Source organism: Mustela lutreola, chromosome 6 (assembly GCF_030435805.1).
Source record: "Mustela lutreola isolate mMusLut2 chromosome 6, mMusLut2.pri, whole genome shotgun sequence".
Classification (NCBI taxonomy): Eukaryota; Metazoa; Chordata; class Mammalia; order Carnivora; family Mustelidae; genus Mustela; species Mustela lutreola.
The window spans coordinates 9,547,932-9,564,158 of record NC_081295.1 but is presented as its reverse complement, the minus strand read 5'-3'; the positions used below and the strand labels follow the sequence as shown (position 1 = coordinate 9,564,158).

Below are 16,227 nucleotides of genomic sequence, written 5' to 3'. Positions count from 1 at the left end.
AATTCCAGCAAGATTCAAGAAGGGTTTTGTTGGTTTTTTCACCCCAATTTTCCCAAATTTTCTAAAAGCACCTAGTGAGTCAGTGACAAGGAATCCTGCCGACTAAGCCAACTTTTGCGGGCGCGCTATAAAGGCCGGTACACAAGTGGTGTCTTTCCACAGTGTCAGCTTTATTTCAGCCGCAGAGCAAGGTTGGCATGATTGTGAAGCAGGTTCAGGCTTCCAAACTCCGTGACATTTCACTACGCATTTAACTGGGCTTCATACACGTCGCACGAGACAAGCTATAATACAAAGTCACACCACAAACAAGACACCAGAAAGGCAAGAAGTTAATGAACCAAAGCGAAGTCAGTCGCTGGGCACCACGGAGGGGAGACCTCTGCCTGGTCCCGGATCAGCCCTCCGTGCTCGCCGCTGGCTGTGATCACACCGCGGGGGATCTCCGTTCTGCTCAGAGACCCAGCAGCCCAAGCCTGCCGGGGCAGCGGCCTCTCCCGCGGGGTCAGACGGGGAAGGTCAGCGGCTGGAGAGTCCGACAGTTCGCTGCATAGATCCTCCCTTCTTGAAGGAGTTCGATCAGTCGTGGGCCTTTGCAGGCCTCTTCTGGTTCCAGTGATTATCAGCCCCGGGTTCTTCCAGGTGCTGTGGCCTCACCGATGGTCAGCCCTTGGTGCTGCCGGTCAGTGCCGGTTGGGGTGAGAGCTGGGGTCAGCTGCGGGGCCCTTGGCGGCTTTCCCGATTAGCTCGCTGCTTGACACGAGTGACTCCATCTTGTTCTCTCCTCAGGGCCGTTGGGATCGGGAAGCCATTGCTCCCCTCCGCGCTGGCTGTTGACTGGCACTCAGTTTACTCAGCGGGGAGCACAACCCGCCCAACAGCGGTCCCCGCCGGAGCAGAGGTCCCCCTGCGGGCGACTCGGGCCCTGCCAGGGGGGCGCGGAGTTATTACCGAGCCCGGAACACTGGGCACCAGAAACTTCAGCCGCCGCCCACCGCGCGGTCTCGAGACCCCGTCGGGCCGCTCCGTCAGGCGGGGGCACGCAGGCGAGTCCTCACGGCCCTTCAAGTTTTCCCGCGGGCAGCCACGCGGGGCGCCGACCCCGGCCCGGCCGCCTCCCGGGACGCGGCGGGCGCCGGAACAAAGGGCGCCCGGCGGCGGCGGCGACGGCGGCGGCGGCGCGGGCCGGGGCGGAGGCTCGGGGCGGGGGCGGAAAGTGGGAGAGGAGGCCGGGCCGGCCGAGGGCACCGGGCGCGCTTCCGCCGGCCGCGCCGCGCACGCCGCGGTAAATGGGAGGCTCGGCCGGCAGGGGCGGGGGCCGCGCAGCCGGGGAGTTTCAGGAACTGGAGGAGCGGGCGGCGGCCGGAGTCGCCGAGCGCTCAGCGGCGGGGCCTGAGCGCCGAGACTCGGGGCCGAGGCGGAGCCGCCGCCGCCGCCGCCGCAGCCGCGCCGGGGCCCAGCCGTAGCCGCCGCCGCCGCCGCCACCCTCGCCCGCCTGGGGCCGACAGCCGCGGCGCCGGAGAGGAGCCGGCCGTCCCGGGCCGCGGGAGCCGCCCGCCATGGCCACCAAGGTGAGGGGCTCGCGGCGCAGGCCCGGTCGGCCGCTCGGGCCCGCGGCGGCAGGGGAGGGTCGGGGCCGGGCCGGGGGCGCGGGCGGCGGCGGCGCCGGCGGGGCCCAGCCAGAGCCCGCCGGACCGGTCCCACGGGGCTGGGCTCTCGGGGGCTCGGCTCGCGGCGCGGGAGGGTCTCGGGGCGGGACCCCCGGACGGCCGCCGCGCCGTCTGCGAAGTTTGCGCCGGAGCGCGGGCTGCGGCCGGGCCGGAGCGAGGGAAAGTTCCCGCAGCCCGGGAGCCGGCTTGGGACAGCCACCCGGCCCCCGGGATCCCCGGGTCCTGCCCCGAGTGGCGGCCACTGCCCGCCGCCGCCGCGGGGAGCGCCCCTCCCTCCGCCGGAGGGTGGGACCCCGGCCGCGCCGGCCGCTTCTGGGGGGACCCGAGCCCCGCCGGGGGAGCACGGGGCATTTCGCAGGACGGCCCGCGGGCTCGCGCTCCCGCTGGGGGGACGAGGCCGACTGAACGCCCCGCGCCTCCGCTTCCTTCATTTTTCTTGTGTGTGTGTTTTTTCTTTCTTTTGTTTTGCTACCTTTTCGGTTTGAATGGCATTTCCAGCGTGAAGAAAATACGAAGAGGGAAATGACTGTGCTTTCAGTAACGAGTTCGCTAGAAAAAGGCGCAGGCCTCGGTTACGTGGTGGAACTTTGACTCGAGCTTGGTAATTGGCCAGAAGTGGTGGTTTGCTTCTCTTAGGGTATTGTTCGGGGCCGGAGCGGTCAGCCTTTGCTACCTGAGCGTCCAGGAGTCCCCCTCCCCGCCTGCCTTTCCTGGGGCGTTTTCTTTAGTTCTTCCTGCAAAGTGGTAACTGGGAAAGTCGGGCGCCGGGGACTCCTAGTGGGAGACCCCTCCTAGAGCTAGCGATGTGGTGTGAGGAATGGCTTGACTTTAGCAAATAGTTTCTGTGATGTCGCCTTTTTTCAGCGCTGGCACCCTCTCCCATGTTTATGTTTGAAATCTCTGAGCCTTTGGGTTGGGTAAAACCTTATTTGTTGTTGTTGTTGTTGGGTTTTTGTTTTGGGATCCCGGGTAATTTAGGAAAGGATATGCAGTTTGAAATCCCTTTGAAAGATCAGATTGTCTTATGTTATTTCAGCCTTAAAATTAGTGCCTCCGAATCTGCCGAGGTGCAGCGTTTATTTAAAAAAAAAAAAAAAAAAATGGAGATTTTCCACCAGGGAACCTGTCCTCCGCTCTTACTGAAATAATTACCTGCTTGTTAATACATTAATGGCTGTGCTCTTCCTTGGTTTTGTAAGATGTGGTCCAACTCGGTAACTTTTTAACCTAGATAATTTTGTGTTGATCTTTTTAAAAACAAAACTGGAGTCAGGGATCTCTAAGGAAATTTGATTTTGAGGTTTGTTGCCAAACATTCCAGAAATGACCTGTTTTGCACTCATCTTGGGGTAGATGTGTGTTCTTAAAAGCTGTTTGGGGTAGATGTGTGTTCAGTGGAGGTCAGTGTTGTGGTGTTTTGCACTCTGATCTCATGGCTTGTACTGGGTCCTTTCAGTAGGGCTAGGGTTAGGGATAGGCACGAGTGAGGTATGCATAATGAAAACTTGATAGTTAAAACCAAACTTAGTTTTTCTGTAAAGGTGAAAAGAACAGTGATCCTTTTACTAAACTTGAATTGCATGTGTCCTTCCTAAACCAAACCTTAAAGCACGTGTCAGCCCTTCCTACCTTATTACCTACACCACTCTGGAGGTAAATTCCTGTGATTCCAAGTCTGTCTGTCTCCTTTCTAATCACTCTGCCCGATGGGATTCATCTCCATATTCACAGGATGGCAAGCCACCTCCAACTGAAAAAGCAAAGGAAGAGCAGAGAAGCATGTGTTAAAAGAGGACCCTAACTCCGATTTCTGGTCTTCCTACTTCCTGGTGATCCTTGTGTCAAACCAGTCTGTCTCTGTCTCTCTATCTCTCTCTTTTTTGTTCTTCCCATTGTTACCAGGGAGGAGAGTTGTCCCTGTTTTCCAACCCCCTGCAACCACACCCCTGCCTTTGCTGACATCTGAGTAGTTTGGGGTTTTTCCTTTCCTCGCTTTAGTTGGGTCGGTGGTGAGAATGCCCTCAGTAATAACTTCTAACTTTTTATGAAATTTCAGCTTTCTGTGGCACTTGAACTCTGGCTGTAAGCCTCAAGTGATGAAAAACAAACACAGTATCTGGCTGGGTTGGGTGGTGTGAGTTTCCCTTTGAATTTACCAGAGAATGGCCTCTGTTCTTTCCAGAAACTAATTTTCTTATGTATTGCTCTGATGTATTTTTTTTTACAAAGATGCAGTTATCTTGGAACTGTCGTGAATTTTAAAATCTGGCATGTTCACAATGGAAAGAAATTATCTTTTAGAAAAAAAAACTTTAATTGGGCAGTTCTTCGCTGCCGCCGAAGAAAGTTAATCAGCAACCGCACATTTTAAAGGGATTATCTTCTTTGTTTCTAATCGCTACTCAGGAGGATGCTGAATTCAGTTGTAAGCAGGTACTTTATTCTCACTCCAATCTTATCTCCCTTAACAAACACTGTGCGGGGCTAACTTTAGCCTGTGAAGTCTTGGCTTCTACTGAAAACCTCAGAAGGTTGTATTTTAATCACAATCCCATGTGGATTTGGGAGTAAATTAAGTCTTATTTATTAAATCTTGGGAAAGAAAAAAAAATTTTTTTGGCCTACATATATCAAAAGGAGCATGAAAATAGTTAATGGAAGTTAATCCATGGCTGTATAATTTAGCTGTAATTTCCATGTCAGAGTTAACCTTTTGTGCTTACATAGTCACTTTCAGGAGTAATCATTTTAACCAGACTCTGGGAGTCCCGGATGCACTTTTTTCCTTTTCTTTCTATCTCCAGCATCTGAAGTGAAATATTTGTGGTAGTGCTTGGTTGAATTGAGTGGATGTGGAGTATTGAAAATACTGGTAGGAAATGAGTGAATTGCTCAGGTCTGTTCAGGGATACACATTAGTGAGAACAGTAAAAAGCATCTTTTGTAGTCTCTCCTGAGCAAAAACCTCTTTGAGTGACAGAATAGAATTCTTTCTATTCAAATTTAATGTTAAGCCTTAAGGATTAATGGTGGATCTGATCATTTTTAAAAAACACTGTAGAAAATGCTAATTATTCATTTTTGCATAAAAGTAAGTTTTAAATGTCCCCACTGTGCAGGGACCCTGATGTGGGTGGGTCTCAGTCCCAGGACCTTGAGATCATGACCTGAGCTGAAGACACACCTTTAACCGACTGAGCCACCCAGGCGCCTATAATCGTGTGTTAGCAGACTTTTCCTTTTTAAGTATCCATGCACAAATGGAAAGTACACATCTATAGTTCAGGTATTAGAAATCTTTTTAAAATCTAACAATTCTGTTTTACTAATGAGGAGTTGGTTCTTCTGTTTTCAGGTACTTAAAACAGACCTCATACTTCTGAGACTGTAACCCATGGTTGTTAGAAGTGTGTTTGATTTCCAAAAGTAGAGGGTGTTCCTATTTGTCTTTTTGTTAATGATTTCTAACTTAATTGCATAGTGAACAGGGAATCTGATTGATAGTCATACTATAACTGAAAATTTGTTGAGGCTAACCTTTCTTTGTACCTGTCCTATGGGCTCCTTCATAAATGTGCCACTTGTTCGTAAAAAGAATACGTATATCCACTACTCAATGTGTGTGTTCTGTGTATGACCATTAGATTGGATTTATTGACTGTGTTGTTCATATCTGTATCCTTACAAACTCTACGTGATCTGTTGTATCTAGCTGATCTTTTGTCTACTTGATGGAGATGTTAATTAAGATAGTGTTCTAAAAAAATCTCTAAGTTTAGAGATTAAACTGGGTGGCTCAGTCCATTACGTGTCTGCCCTCAGCTCAGGTCATGATCCCAAGGCCCTGGGATCAAACCCTGCATCAGGCTCCCTGCTCAGAGGGGAGCCTGCTTCTCCCTCTCCCTCTTTCTCTCCCTCTTCCACTGCACACCCTCGTGCTCTCCCTCTCAAATACATAAAATCTTCAAAAAATATTTCTCTAAGTTTCAAAGTAGTATCATCTTCCAGGTGAATTGAGTTTTTTTCAGTGCGTAGGGACCCTCTTTATCTTCAATGTGTTTTTTCCTAAGGACAGTTTGTCTAAAGTTAATGTAGTTTCACTAGCTTTCTTTCTTTCTTTTTTTTTTTTTTTAACATTATTTATTTATTTATTTGACAGACAGAGATCACAAGTAGGCAGAGAGGCAGGCAGAGAGAGAGGAAGGGAAGCAGGCTCCCTGCTGAGCAGAGAGCCCGGTGCGGGGCTGGATCCCAGTACCCTGAGATCATGACCTGAGCTGAAGGCAGCGGCTTAACCCACTGAGCCACCCAGGTGCCCCTCACTAGCTTTCTTTTGGTAAGTATTTGCCTGGTATATAAGAGCCTATGGCTGAATTTAACCTCTGTCGCTGGTCTGGTGACCTTTGTGACTAGAGAGTTTTGTCTGCTTTTACTTGTGTTCACTGATGTGTTTGGGTTTCTGGCTCCCATCTTCTGGACTAAATGAGGATTTTTTTCCCTCTTCCTTTTATTCTACCTGTCCCCTTCCCAGCTGTTGGGAAGATTTGTCCTATATGTCAGTTTTTTTTCCAGTGGTTATCATAAGCATGTATGTTACCATTTCGAAGTTAAAGTTGGAAGTTACTCACCATCATTACCCTTCTAAATTACAAAAAGGTCTTCAGATACATAACTCTGATCATGTGTCCCAGTATGGTCAGTTACTGCCAGTATTAGAATTCTGTCTTTTCCCTCAGAAATTAGACATTCTTTTCATTTTTTTATAGAGCTAATGTTTATTTAGATTTAATTGGATTTTACCATATCTTTGCTTATTATTTCTGTTTACATTACAGTCCTCCTTTCTGGGATAATTTTCCTTCTGGTTAAAGTGGATTCTTTGGAATTTCCATTGGGGAAGATTTGTTGTTGGTAATCTTTTGTGTGTGGAAATGTATTTTTGCCTTATCCTTGAAAGATAGGTTTCTAGGTTGACGGTGTTTTCTCTCAGCCTATTTGCAGGTGGTGGTCCCCTGTCTTCCTTGGGCTCTCCAAGTTACTCCTAAGAAGTTAGCAGTCTCATGTTGTTTCTTTAAGATGGCCTGACTCCTCTCTCTGCCTGTTTTCAAGATTTTCTGTGTAGCATTCCTACCTTGCAGTGTTGTTACCGCAGTCCATCCTTGTGTGGATGGTATTGACATCATATGAACTTTATTGGGTATGTTGGCTCTGAGGATGGGAATTTCAGTGGTTCTAGGATAGTGCAGAACTTTTCTAGAACTTTCTGGAACTCATGGAAATTTCTGTGACCATGGAAATATTCTACATTTGTGCAGTCCCACATGGCAGCTGCCTGACACGTGTGGCTAACAAGAATTTGAAATGTGGTTAGTGTGACTGAGGAACTATTGTAAATTTTAACCCAAATAGCTACACATGGGTAATGTAGCTGTTGTAGAGAGTTCCCAGAAATGATTATTCCACAAACATGCCTTGTCCCCGTTCTTTCTTGCTGGAACTTGAATTAGCATGACAGTGTCCAGCAGACCTCTAACTTGGTACTTCAGCGTGCCATGTTCTTTCTCTTTGTGCTGCCTTCTGGATCATTTCTGTGGCTCTTACCTTTGGTTCAGTACTCTCTCTTTCTTTGGGCCTCATCCTCTCTTTTATCCACTACTTTTATTTCAGTTCTCTTCTGTTTTTAGAAATTACATTTGGTTCTCTTTCAAATGTGCTTGGTCATTTATAGTCTTACGCTTTGTTCATACATTTAAGCTTCTGTTAAGCATCTTAAACATTTATGGTTTGTGTCTGTTCTGGTGTCTGCAGTCTAACCCAGCCATCTGTGTCTGTTCACTCTTACTCAAGGTGCCTTGTTTTCTTGTGTGTCTTGTATGTTTGTGTTTTTTGTTTTGTTTTTTTCTCCTGTGAGTTGCTCATTTGCCTTGGAACCTCATCTGAGGGAGTGCTGATACCCAGATTGAAGTCCTGGTCTTCCGGGGGGAATTTGTCTTTGCTTATGCTGGTCTTGGGGGGACACTACATTCTTGTGGCCACTTTAATTCCTGCATTCTGGTAGAATGGATGTCAGGGGGAAATTTCCCTTGTTCCTCTACTGATAAAACAATTTTCCTTGCTGCTCACTTTGGAATGACAGATTTTCTCTGTTCCCCTTATACCAAAGTCCTTTTTTTTTTTTTTTTTTTTTTTAGTTTATTTATTTGACAGAGATCACAAGTAGGCAGAGAGAGAAGGGGGGAAGCAGGCTCCTGCTGAGCAGAGAGCCTGATGCGGGGCTGGATCCCAGGACCCTGGAATCATGACCTGAGCCAAAGGTAGAGGCTTTAACTCCCTGAGCCACTCAGGTGCCCCATACTGAAGTCCTTTTGGGGTGCCAGTGTCTAGCTTAACACGGGCATCTCTCTCTTACACCTGTCCTAGTACGCCTTCTGCATACGGACTCAAACTCAGGATCTCTGGGGTCTCAGGGTCTGGAGGAGACTCCTAGAGTGGAATCCTAGAGTCTCAGCACATACTTTTCTCCAAGGGTTTCTGCTCTGTTCCTCTGTGACCTCTCTAGAGGGCTTTCTTTTTGTGCTGACTCAGCAATGTGTTTTAAAAGGTGTTTGTTTGTGTGTGTTTGTGTGTCTTTTGATTTTATATTTTATTCAGCACGTTAGTGTTTAGTCTGGTAGTGGTTCAGGGTGTTGGCCTGCCATGTGTACTGGAACAAAAATCCAAGTCACGTTTTTTTTTGTTTTGTTTTAGATTTGTTTATTTGAGAGAGTGTGCACATGGGGGGAGGGACAGAGGGAGAGAGGATCTTCTAGCAGAGTCCCCACTTAGTGCAGAGCTCATTGTGGGGCTCCAGCTTAGGATTCTGAGATCATGACCTGAGCCAAAATCAAGAGTCAGACGCTTAAAGGACTGAGCCAGCCAGGCTCTCTCCCAAGTCATAGCATTCTCTTTTTCATTTTTTAAAAGATTTTTATTTATTTATTTATTTGATGAGGGAGAGGGAGAGAATGAGAGCGAGTGAGCACAAGCAGGGGGAGCACCAGGGAGAGGGAGAAGCAGGCTCCCCACCAGGCAGGAGGCCCCAGGTGGGGCTCGATCCCAGGACCCTGGGATCATGACCTAAACTGAACACAGTCGCTTCACCATCTGAACCAGCCTGGTGCCCCAAGTCACAGCATTCTTTGTAACAGGCCAAAAGTGAATGAAGGGAGTATGTGCACACAGAGTCAGTCTCGTCTTTGGAGGGAAAAATGCGAAAAAGCAAGGTAGTTAACACATTTTAGGGGAAACCAGACCTTAAGTCAAGCGATCAAAATAACAGACTGTGGGCATATTTGACTTTCCAGTCGGGGTTTCTTTTCTTTTCCCTCCCCTTGTTGACTATTAAGAGCACCTGATGGGTTTAGCCCTGCTTATTCATTTTTCGATACTGTAAATACAGTGCCTGAGGATGTTACTCAGTATGACTCAATTCTTCTAAGCTATTTTTAGTCTCTGAAAGTGAAGTCCTGTAGTATCATTACCTGCAGAGGCAGGAGGCAAATCACCTGTTGGTGGTGGTTCTTGACGTCGGAGAGACTTGTAAACTTCAGGGGTGAAAAACGCCCCATCGATCTGGGAGCTGTTACCTCTCCTCATTCCAGGCCTCCTTCCTGTGACCTCTGAACGAGCTCAGTCCCAGGCCCTCCACCACACTTGGGATGACCGCTTGGGATGATTGCGTGGATCACCTCGTCCTAGCCTCAGAGAGAACTTCCCAGAGTTTCCGGCTCCTGGACCACAGGCTTTCTCCCTGCACAGTGGCGGCTCCTGGTGCAGCCACTCCAGCCCACAGGGTTTTCTAAGGAACCATGTCTCGAAATGCTTGGTTTGAGGAGTCAATTTTTACCCTTATCTATCACATCGGTCACTTTGAAGATGGGTCTATGACACATCTTGGCGGTGTGCGTGACCAGACTCTGCATAGGGTCCAAGCCGCCCAGTTCAGCAGATACTCCACAGCCTCTCTGTGCTGCTAACATCTGGATCCTTGCCTGAGAGGGTGGACAGTCAAAAACTAACGAGCTGTCTGAAACGCAGCAGTTAAATGTCAGCTTAAGTGTATTCTCTAACCCAAAATCACAGAAGAGGGCTGGAAAATGCGGATCTTCGTGTTAATGCAGTTTGTCTCTTTCATGGTGGCTGCACTTTTCATCTTTCAACCTGTTTTGAATTCTCAAGATTTTGAGTTGTGAGTATTTGTTGCTTTTGTAATGAGGAAGAAACCAAGTTCATTTTTTTTTCCCCCGATTTAAAAGCTTATTGTCTTTAACCGGGCCCTGAACACAGATTTCCAGACTTATCCACCTTCTGTTAATTTGCTTTGAATTATACTAAGATGAAAAAAGTGTTTTTAACTAATGCTTATAAATAGTAAGTGGCACTTCAGTAGAAAAATGCTAATGCATGCAGGATTACAAATGGAAACTTAAAATTTTATTTTACTTTCTGAAGGACCATTTTTTTCTTCTTCCACAGGGGAGAAAGTATGGTTTTTAAAATTTTTAAAAATAACTAAAAACTTACTAAAAACCAGCACTGAACCGAAGTTCTTAAAAAATTGCTGCTTTATACATACTTTTGTAATTTTCACCAGCCTCACTGTACCCTTTCCTTCAGGAGCTTGAAGGAAGCAGAGCCCCTCGCTCTCGATGGGCCAACATGGGTTTTCATCACTTCCTACATTCCCCATCTTCATAAGATTTTGGAATCAAGAGTTAAATTGAAGATTTTATAGCCTATTTATTGATGTGTCCGATTTTGTTTTGTGATTTGCCCTGCCCAGTAAGTAAAATACATTCAGTGTCCTCAAACCACCTCCCCAATTTAGAAAGCCCAGTAGCTTCTAGATTACTGAGATCTGTAGTTACCTTATATTGATTTGTCTTAATCATTTAAAGCCAAGAGGATACCAAAGAGCATGGAGATTGTGTTTTAAAATTCTGGTATCTAAACTGCCCCTAGTATTGACTGCTATATTTATAACATTTAAAAACCATTCCCCTTTTTGATAAGTAAAAATATCCCATTCTGTTTCTGTAGTTTGTATTATGAAAATAACAGGTAGGTCTCTAAAATGCAAGTAGTACTGTTCCTCAAACTCTCCTCTGACCCATTAGCAATCTGCTGTAAAGGAAGATGATGGCAGTGGTAATAAGCATCCTTTTGAGACAGAAATTGGACTCTTACCAAAGTGCCTGGATGTTTTATGAGCTATGATCGTGTCTCCGAGGCTTCAGGCACTGGTGGTAGAGCTGTGGTACCCCAGCTGCATCGCACCCTGCCCCCCCCCCGGCTCCCCCCCCAGCTTGTTAAATCGCAGATCCCTGGGCTCCACCCCCCCACCCCCCCCACCCCGGGTCCCGCACCTCAAGTTTGGGATTCAGGAGGTGGGGCCCAGAACGTGCATTTCTCCCAGTGCCCAGGTGATGCTGATGTTGCTAGTTTGGGACCACACTTTGAGAACCACCCTATGGAAGATGGAAAAAGAAGAGCTAGAATCTGAGTTCTGTTCTTGGTTCATCCTGAAAACCTCCTGTGGGCTCTTAAATGGGGGGGCGGGGGGCGCCTACTTTAGCCTGCCTGTGAGCAGTGAGTATGGTTTCTTGTTTCAAGGACTTTAACTGCATTCAGTGATGCTGAAAATCAAAAGATTGGTATTCTCAAGGAAAGGCTGGTTTCTGGTCAACTTGTGGTTTTCAGTAACTTTTCAGGGTCCTATTGCTGGGTCATTTGTATTCTATGCAAATGGGTGTCTGATTATTATGGTGGCAAGGTGGCTGCAGCTGGTTATTAACTATTTCCTGTTGCTTTTAAGACTTTATTTCTTTTACAGAGACAGGGAGAGAGGGAACACAAGCAGGGGGAGTGGGTGAGAGAGAAGCAGGCTCCCCACCAAACAAGACCCTGGAATCATGACCTGAGCCAAATGCAGACGCTTAACAACTGAGCCATACAGTTGTGTGTATCATTAGAGTTCACAGTAATCAGCCTTCATTTATTTGCTTTGTGTAGTATGTTCCTAATGTGGTTGTGTAATGATAACACTTTCTAATTCATGGGAGGGGGGTATTACTGTGTGAAAAATCCCATTTTTAAATTATTTTAGAAATCAGATAATCTATGATATTTGCATAAATCTAAGCTTTAAAAAAATCTTATTTGTGTAGTATGTGCCTGTTAATTTTGGTGAATTCGAATTGCATCAGGTTTAGTTTTCCTATTTTTCGTTGAGGAACTCTAACTATCCAGGTTCCTCTGAGGCCCCTGAAAAAGCGTTAAAGAAATAGAATTTTGTTAAAGAATTTATTAAAGCGAAAGAAAAGGATGAGTGCAATCCCTGAACTAGAAAGTCCACCTTTGAATAATTGATTGGTCTTGGACCCATGCATGAAGGAAAAAAAGGTGTGCTTTGGAGGCTAGCTTTGCGAGTGAGAGCCTGCCTTTGTTCCCATAACTTGCCTGCAGTATCTCTGAGAATTACCACCCCTCTAAATCAATCAGACTGCTGCAGACAGCTACTTTAAAATCTTTGTCAGCCTTTACACCATTCAGAGTCTTTTGTTAGATCCGTAAACATTATATGCTATTATGGAAGGAATACATTTAATTTTCACTGTCTAATGTTAACGTTTAAATATTACACATATAAATATGTATGAGAATTGTTAAGTATGCCAACAAAAATCAAATGCATGGGTTGTCATTTCGTTTGTTTCATTCATCAGCCTTTACCCAGAACTTAAAAATTCTGTAAGTGCCCATGCATGTATATCTTTGTACTCTGGAAGAACTTACAGACTAGTGGGGAAGACACTTCAGTGTGTTTAAATGTTCCGGGTGCTGCTGTAGAGGTACATGCCATGTACAGTGATGGCACAGTATCTGGAGTCAGAAATGAGACCCTCCACGTTTCTGCATTGACTTTCATTGGAAACTTAAGAGTAAACATGAATTTATGTCAATAAAGAGACGATAGTTTGAAAAGTTTGTGTAAAAATGGAAAGCATTAGGAGCGCCTGGGTGGCTCAGTTGTTAAGCATCTGCCTTTGGCTCAGGTCATGGTCCCAGGGTCCTGGGATCAAGACCCACATGGCATCATGGTCCCTGCTTGGCAGGAAGCCTGCTTCTCCCTCTCCCACTCCCCCTGCTTGTGTTCCCTCTCTCGCTGTGTGTCTATCTGTCAAATAAATAAATAAAATCTTTAAAAAAATAATATAAGCATTAAGTACTCTGACATACATTAGTCATAATAATTCAGAGGAGGATCGTTTCTCTGCTGGAGGATTGGGGAGCGGCGTTGGATAAGTGAGGACATGTACTCAGTCCGAGGTCTCTTTTAAAGCGTTCTTTATTAGCGGCTGCCCTTACAGGACATTTCACAGAAAGCAGATGTTTCCAGTCTCCCTGGTTGTGGTCTAAAATTTCGTCTGAGACTGATCACACTAAGCCACTTTCAGGAATCCGTGAGTGGCACGTGCCACGCAGAGTGGGTATGGCTCTTCCCAAAACCCTGTGGTCGTGGACATAGTCTCACGGTGGTTCCAACAGATCTCCTTTTGATCTCCAGGTTAGCAGTTTAATTACAACGTCTGGAATGTTTGATGTGCCTGGTTCATAGTACCTCTGGTTTATTCTGGGTTTAGGGATTCCTGGCTTCAGGGGATCAGACACGGTCATAGACTGTGTGTCTTCTTCACTTTTGCTGGTTCTGTTTTAAAAATATATGTCCAGTTTTGTTATTAATTAAATATGGATACATTTAAAAATGTTAACGTGGGCGCATGAGTGGCTCAATGGGTTAAAGCGTCTGCCTTCGGCTCAGGTTATAATCTCAGGGTCCTGGGATCAAGCCCCTGCTGAACAGAGAGCCTGCTTCCCCGTGTGTCTCTCTCTGCCTGCCTCTCTGCCTACTTGTGATCTCTCTCTCTCTGTGTCAAATAAATAAATAAATAAAATCTTTTTAAAAAAGTTAACGACTTCACGGTACTTTTTTGACATTATGTTCTTCTCGGCGAATTACAGTGTTATATAATTATTGTTACTTGTGGGGTGATGTATTAATTTTGAGGGGCACCTGGGTGGTGCGGTTGGTTAAGCGTATGCCTTCAGCTCAGATCAAGATCTCAGCGACCTGGGCTCAAGCCTCATGTAGGGCTCCCTCATTAGTGGGGAGTCTGCTTCTCCTGTTCCCTCCTCCCCTCCCCTCAGCGTGCACATGTGCATGTGCTCTCTCTCGCTCTGTCTCTCAAATAAATAAATAAATAAATCTTTTAAAAAATGATTTTGAGGTTGTTGGGATCCCTCTATGATTCAAGGTTGTTATTGCATAAAAGCCCCTTTTCCTTGTTAGTATTTGCTTTACCTTAACTTTTCTATTTAGGAGAGAGATATTGTTGGGTTTTCTGTTAGAGGTGCAATGAACAAATAAAGTCAGTTTCATGTGATTGTGAGGTTCATGTGTGTCAGTGCAGTGGTGCTGGTATAGCACAGAAATGGCGAGTCTGGGCTCAAATCCCAGTCAAATCCAGCTACGTTACTTTGGAAAGTTACCTAATGCTTCAGGTTCCTCATCTGTAAAATGCAAGTAATAATATGAACTCAAGTGTGAATTCCACAGTCCAGGTGGGTTAAAAAAAAAAAAAAAAGCATTTTATTTTCCATTAATAATTGACAGCAAATTATGTCCCCATCCTACCAGGGAAGTAGAACTTGAATCTGGGAGTTCAGGGACCTCCTCATCTTGCCTAAGCTTGGGTCTCATTTGAGGATGGGGATTCCCCTCCTGATGTCATGGCCTGGGGGGACCCCATCTCGCCCTCCCGTCACCTCTCTGCGCAGCGGGAGGCCTTGCTTGCTCTTACAGTCTGGGCCCTCGGTGAGGTAGTGCTCTTCACACTTGCTGTGCCTGAAGGAATGGGAGCCATTTTTGCTGTTGTCATGCTCTAGTGGGACCCAGATCTCTGCAGAGCTCAGACACTTTCTGTCCTAAAGCAGTAAATAAATAGCTGTTGCTTCCCCTTGGGTTGATTTGTGTTTCCCTGGGGGCTCTGGTTCCCTGGTGCGGGCCCTGGGCAGGGCTCACCCTTGCTTCTGGACTTGCTTCTGGACTTCGCTGCCGCGTCTGCCCCAGGCTTTGGAAGGTGGAGGTGGCAGTGGTAGCAACGGAGGCCTTGCCTCATCTCTCCTGTGCAGTGTCTCTTACAGCTGTGTTCTCTGTGCAGACCTAGTGTTCCCACTGTTCTTAGGGCCTTTGAAACTTGCAGCCAAGAAGGCCGCAGTGTTCTGCCATGCCTGTCGCTCTCCTGAGGCAGTGGGCACTGCTGGTTTGGGTTGGGGAGGTGGGAGTAAAGACAAAGGAAATGAAAACGCAAAGGATGAAAAATGACATTTCAAAACCACTGTCTCTACCAAATTATCTCAAGAATTAAGTAAAAATTCATGCAAAGGGCTTACCAAATGTCTGACTTATAGTAATGGAGAGTTGTTATGGTCGAGTGGTATTATTCATATTATTGCAAAAATAAACTATAAACTAAGATCTTTTAGACCCCAAGATCAAGAATCCATCTTAACTGTATTCAGGGAGCTGAAACAAATCTCTCTGATTTCATGTGACACTCGTGGCAGCAGTCAGCCTGTCTGCTTCATATTTATCCAAAACTTTGGGTAAATTTCCCAGATTGCAGTGTCTGACAGTTTGAGTTTGATTCTTTTGCCATGGCATGCCTTATTAATTCTGGTAATTTACCTTCCATACACCAAAACAAGGTAGAAATGAGGCCAAACGCTAGAGGCAGGGAGGACAGAAGTGTGAGTGAGACCACGGAGTGTGCTGTCCCAGCCCGAGTGAGTCGAGCACATCCCTTCACTGAGGTCTCAGATGGCGCATCTCGCCGAATCCTTCCAGTGGCGGGTCACCACGTCACCCTGTTCCTTCGGTACATTGTGGAGCCCCTGCCGTGGGCCAGAAACCATTGGGACAGTAGGGATACAACTTTGAAGGAAAGAATTAAAAATCCCTGGCTCTCGTGAACCTTCCTTTCTGGTGGAGGAGGTGGCAGGATTCTATCCGGTAGAACTTCTTGGATGTCTCCTGGTTAACCTGAGATACATAGACCTGTCAGGCCACTTGCTTATTTGGAGTATAGGATAGTTGGTTTGGCTGTCATCATCCTATTGGCTTAATGAGTGTTCACCCAGACAATAAGTAAAATATTTCCAGACTGACAGGTTTTAAACAGATATGAAAATATTTATTATCAGTTACCCAACATCATTCTTCCTCTAACTGGAATCACTGCTTGCTAACACAGTAAACTTTCTGAAGCTTCAGCAATTTTGAGAACAGTAGTGTAAGAAACCAACGGGAACACCGAGAATTGGGTCAGAATGTTCTCACAAGCTTAGAAGAAATGGCACCATCTTGGCTTAGGATTTTGAGATTCAATGAATCTTTATTCTTTTCCTGGTTCCGTGAGTGATTATTCTTCTGCGGGGGCGGGGGGGTAATATGAAATAT

At 46.3% G+C, this 16,227-nt stretch overlaps 1 protein-coding gene across 1 annotated transcript in view; it reads left to right on the top strand.

Annotated features, from left to right (window-relative positions):
• Positions 1-1,431: 1,431 nt before the first annotated feature.
• Positions 1,432-16,227, top strand: part of SNX9 (sorting nexin 9) — a 104,806-nt gene continuing 90,010 nt past the window's right edge. Inside the window, exon 1 of the mRNA XM_059176668.1 lies at positions 1,432-1,571. Within this exon, the coding sequence (XP_059032651.1) occupies positions 1,560-1,571 (12 nt within the window). The 5' untranslated portion in view covers positions 1,432-1,559. The remainder of the gene's footprint in view (positions 1,572-16,227) is intronic.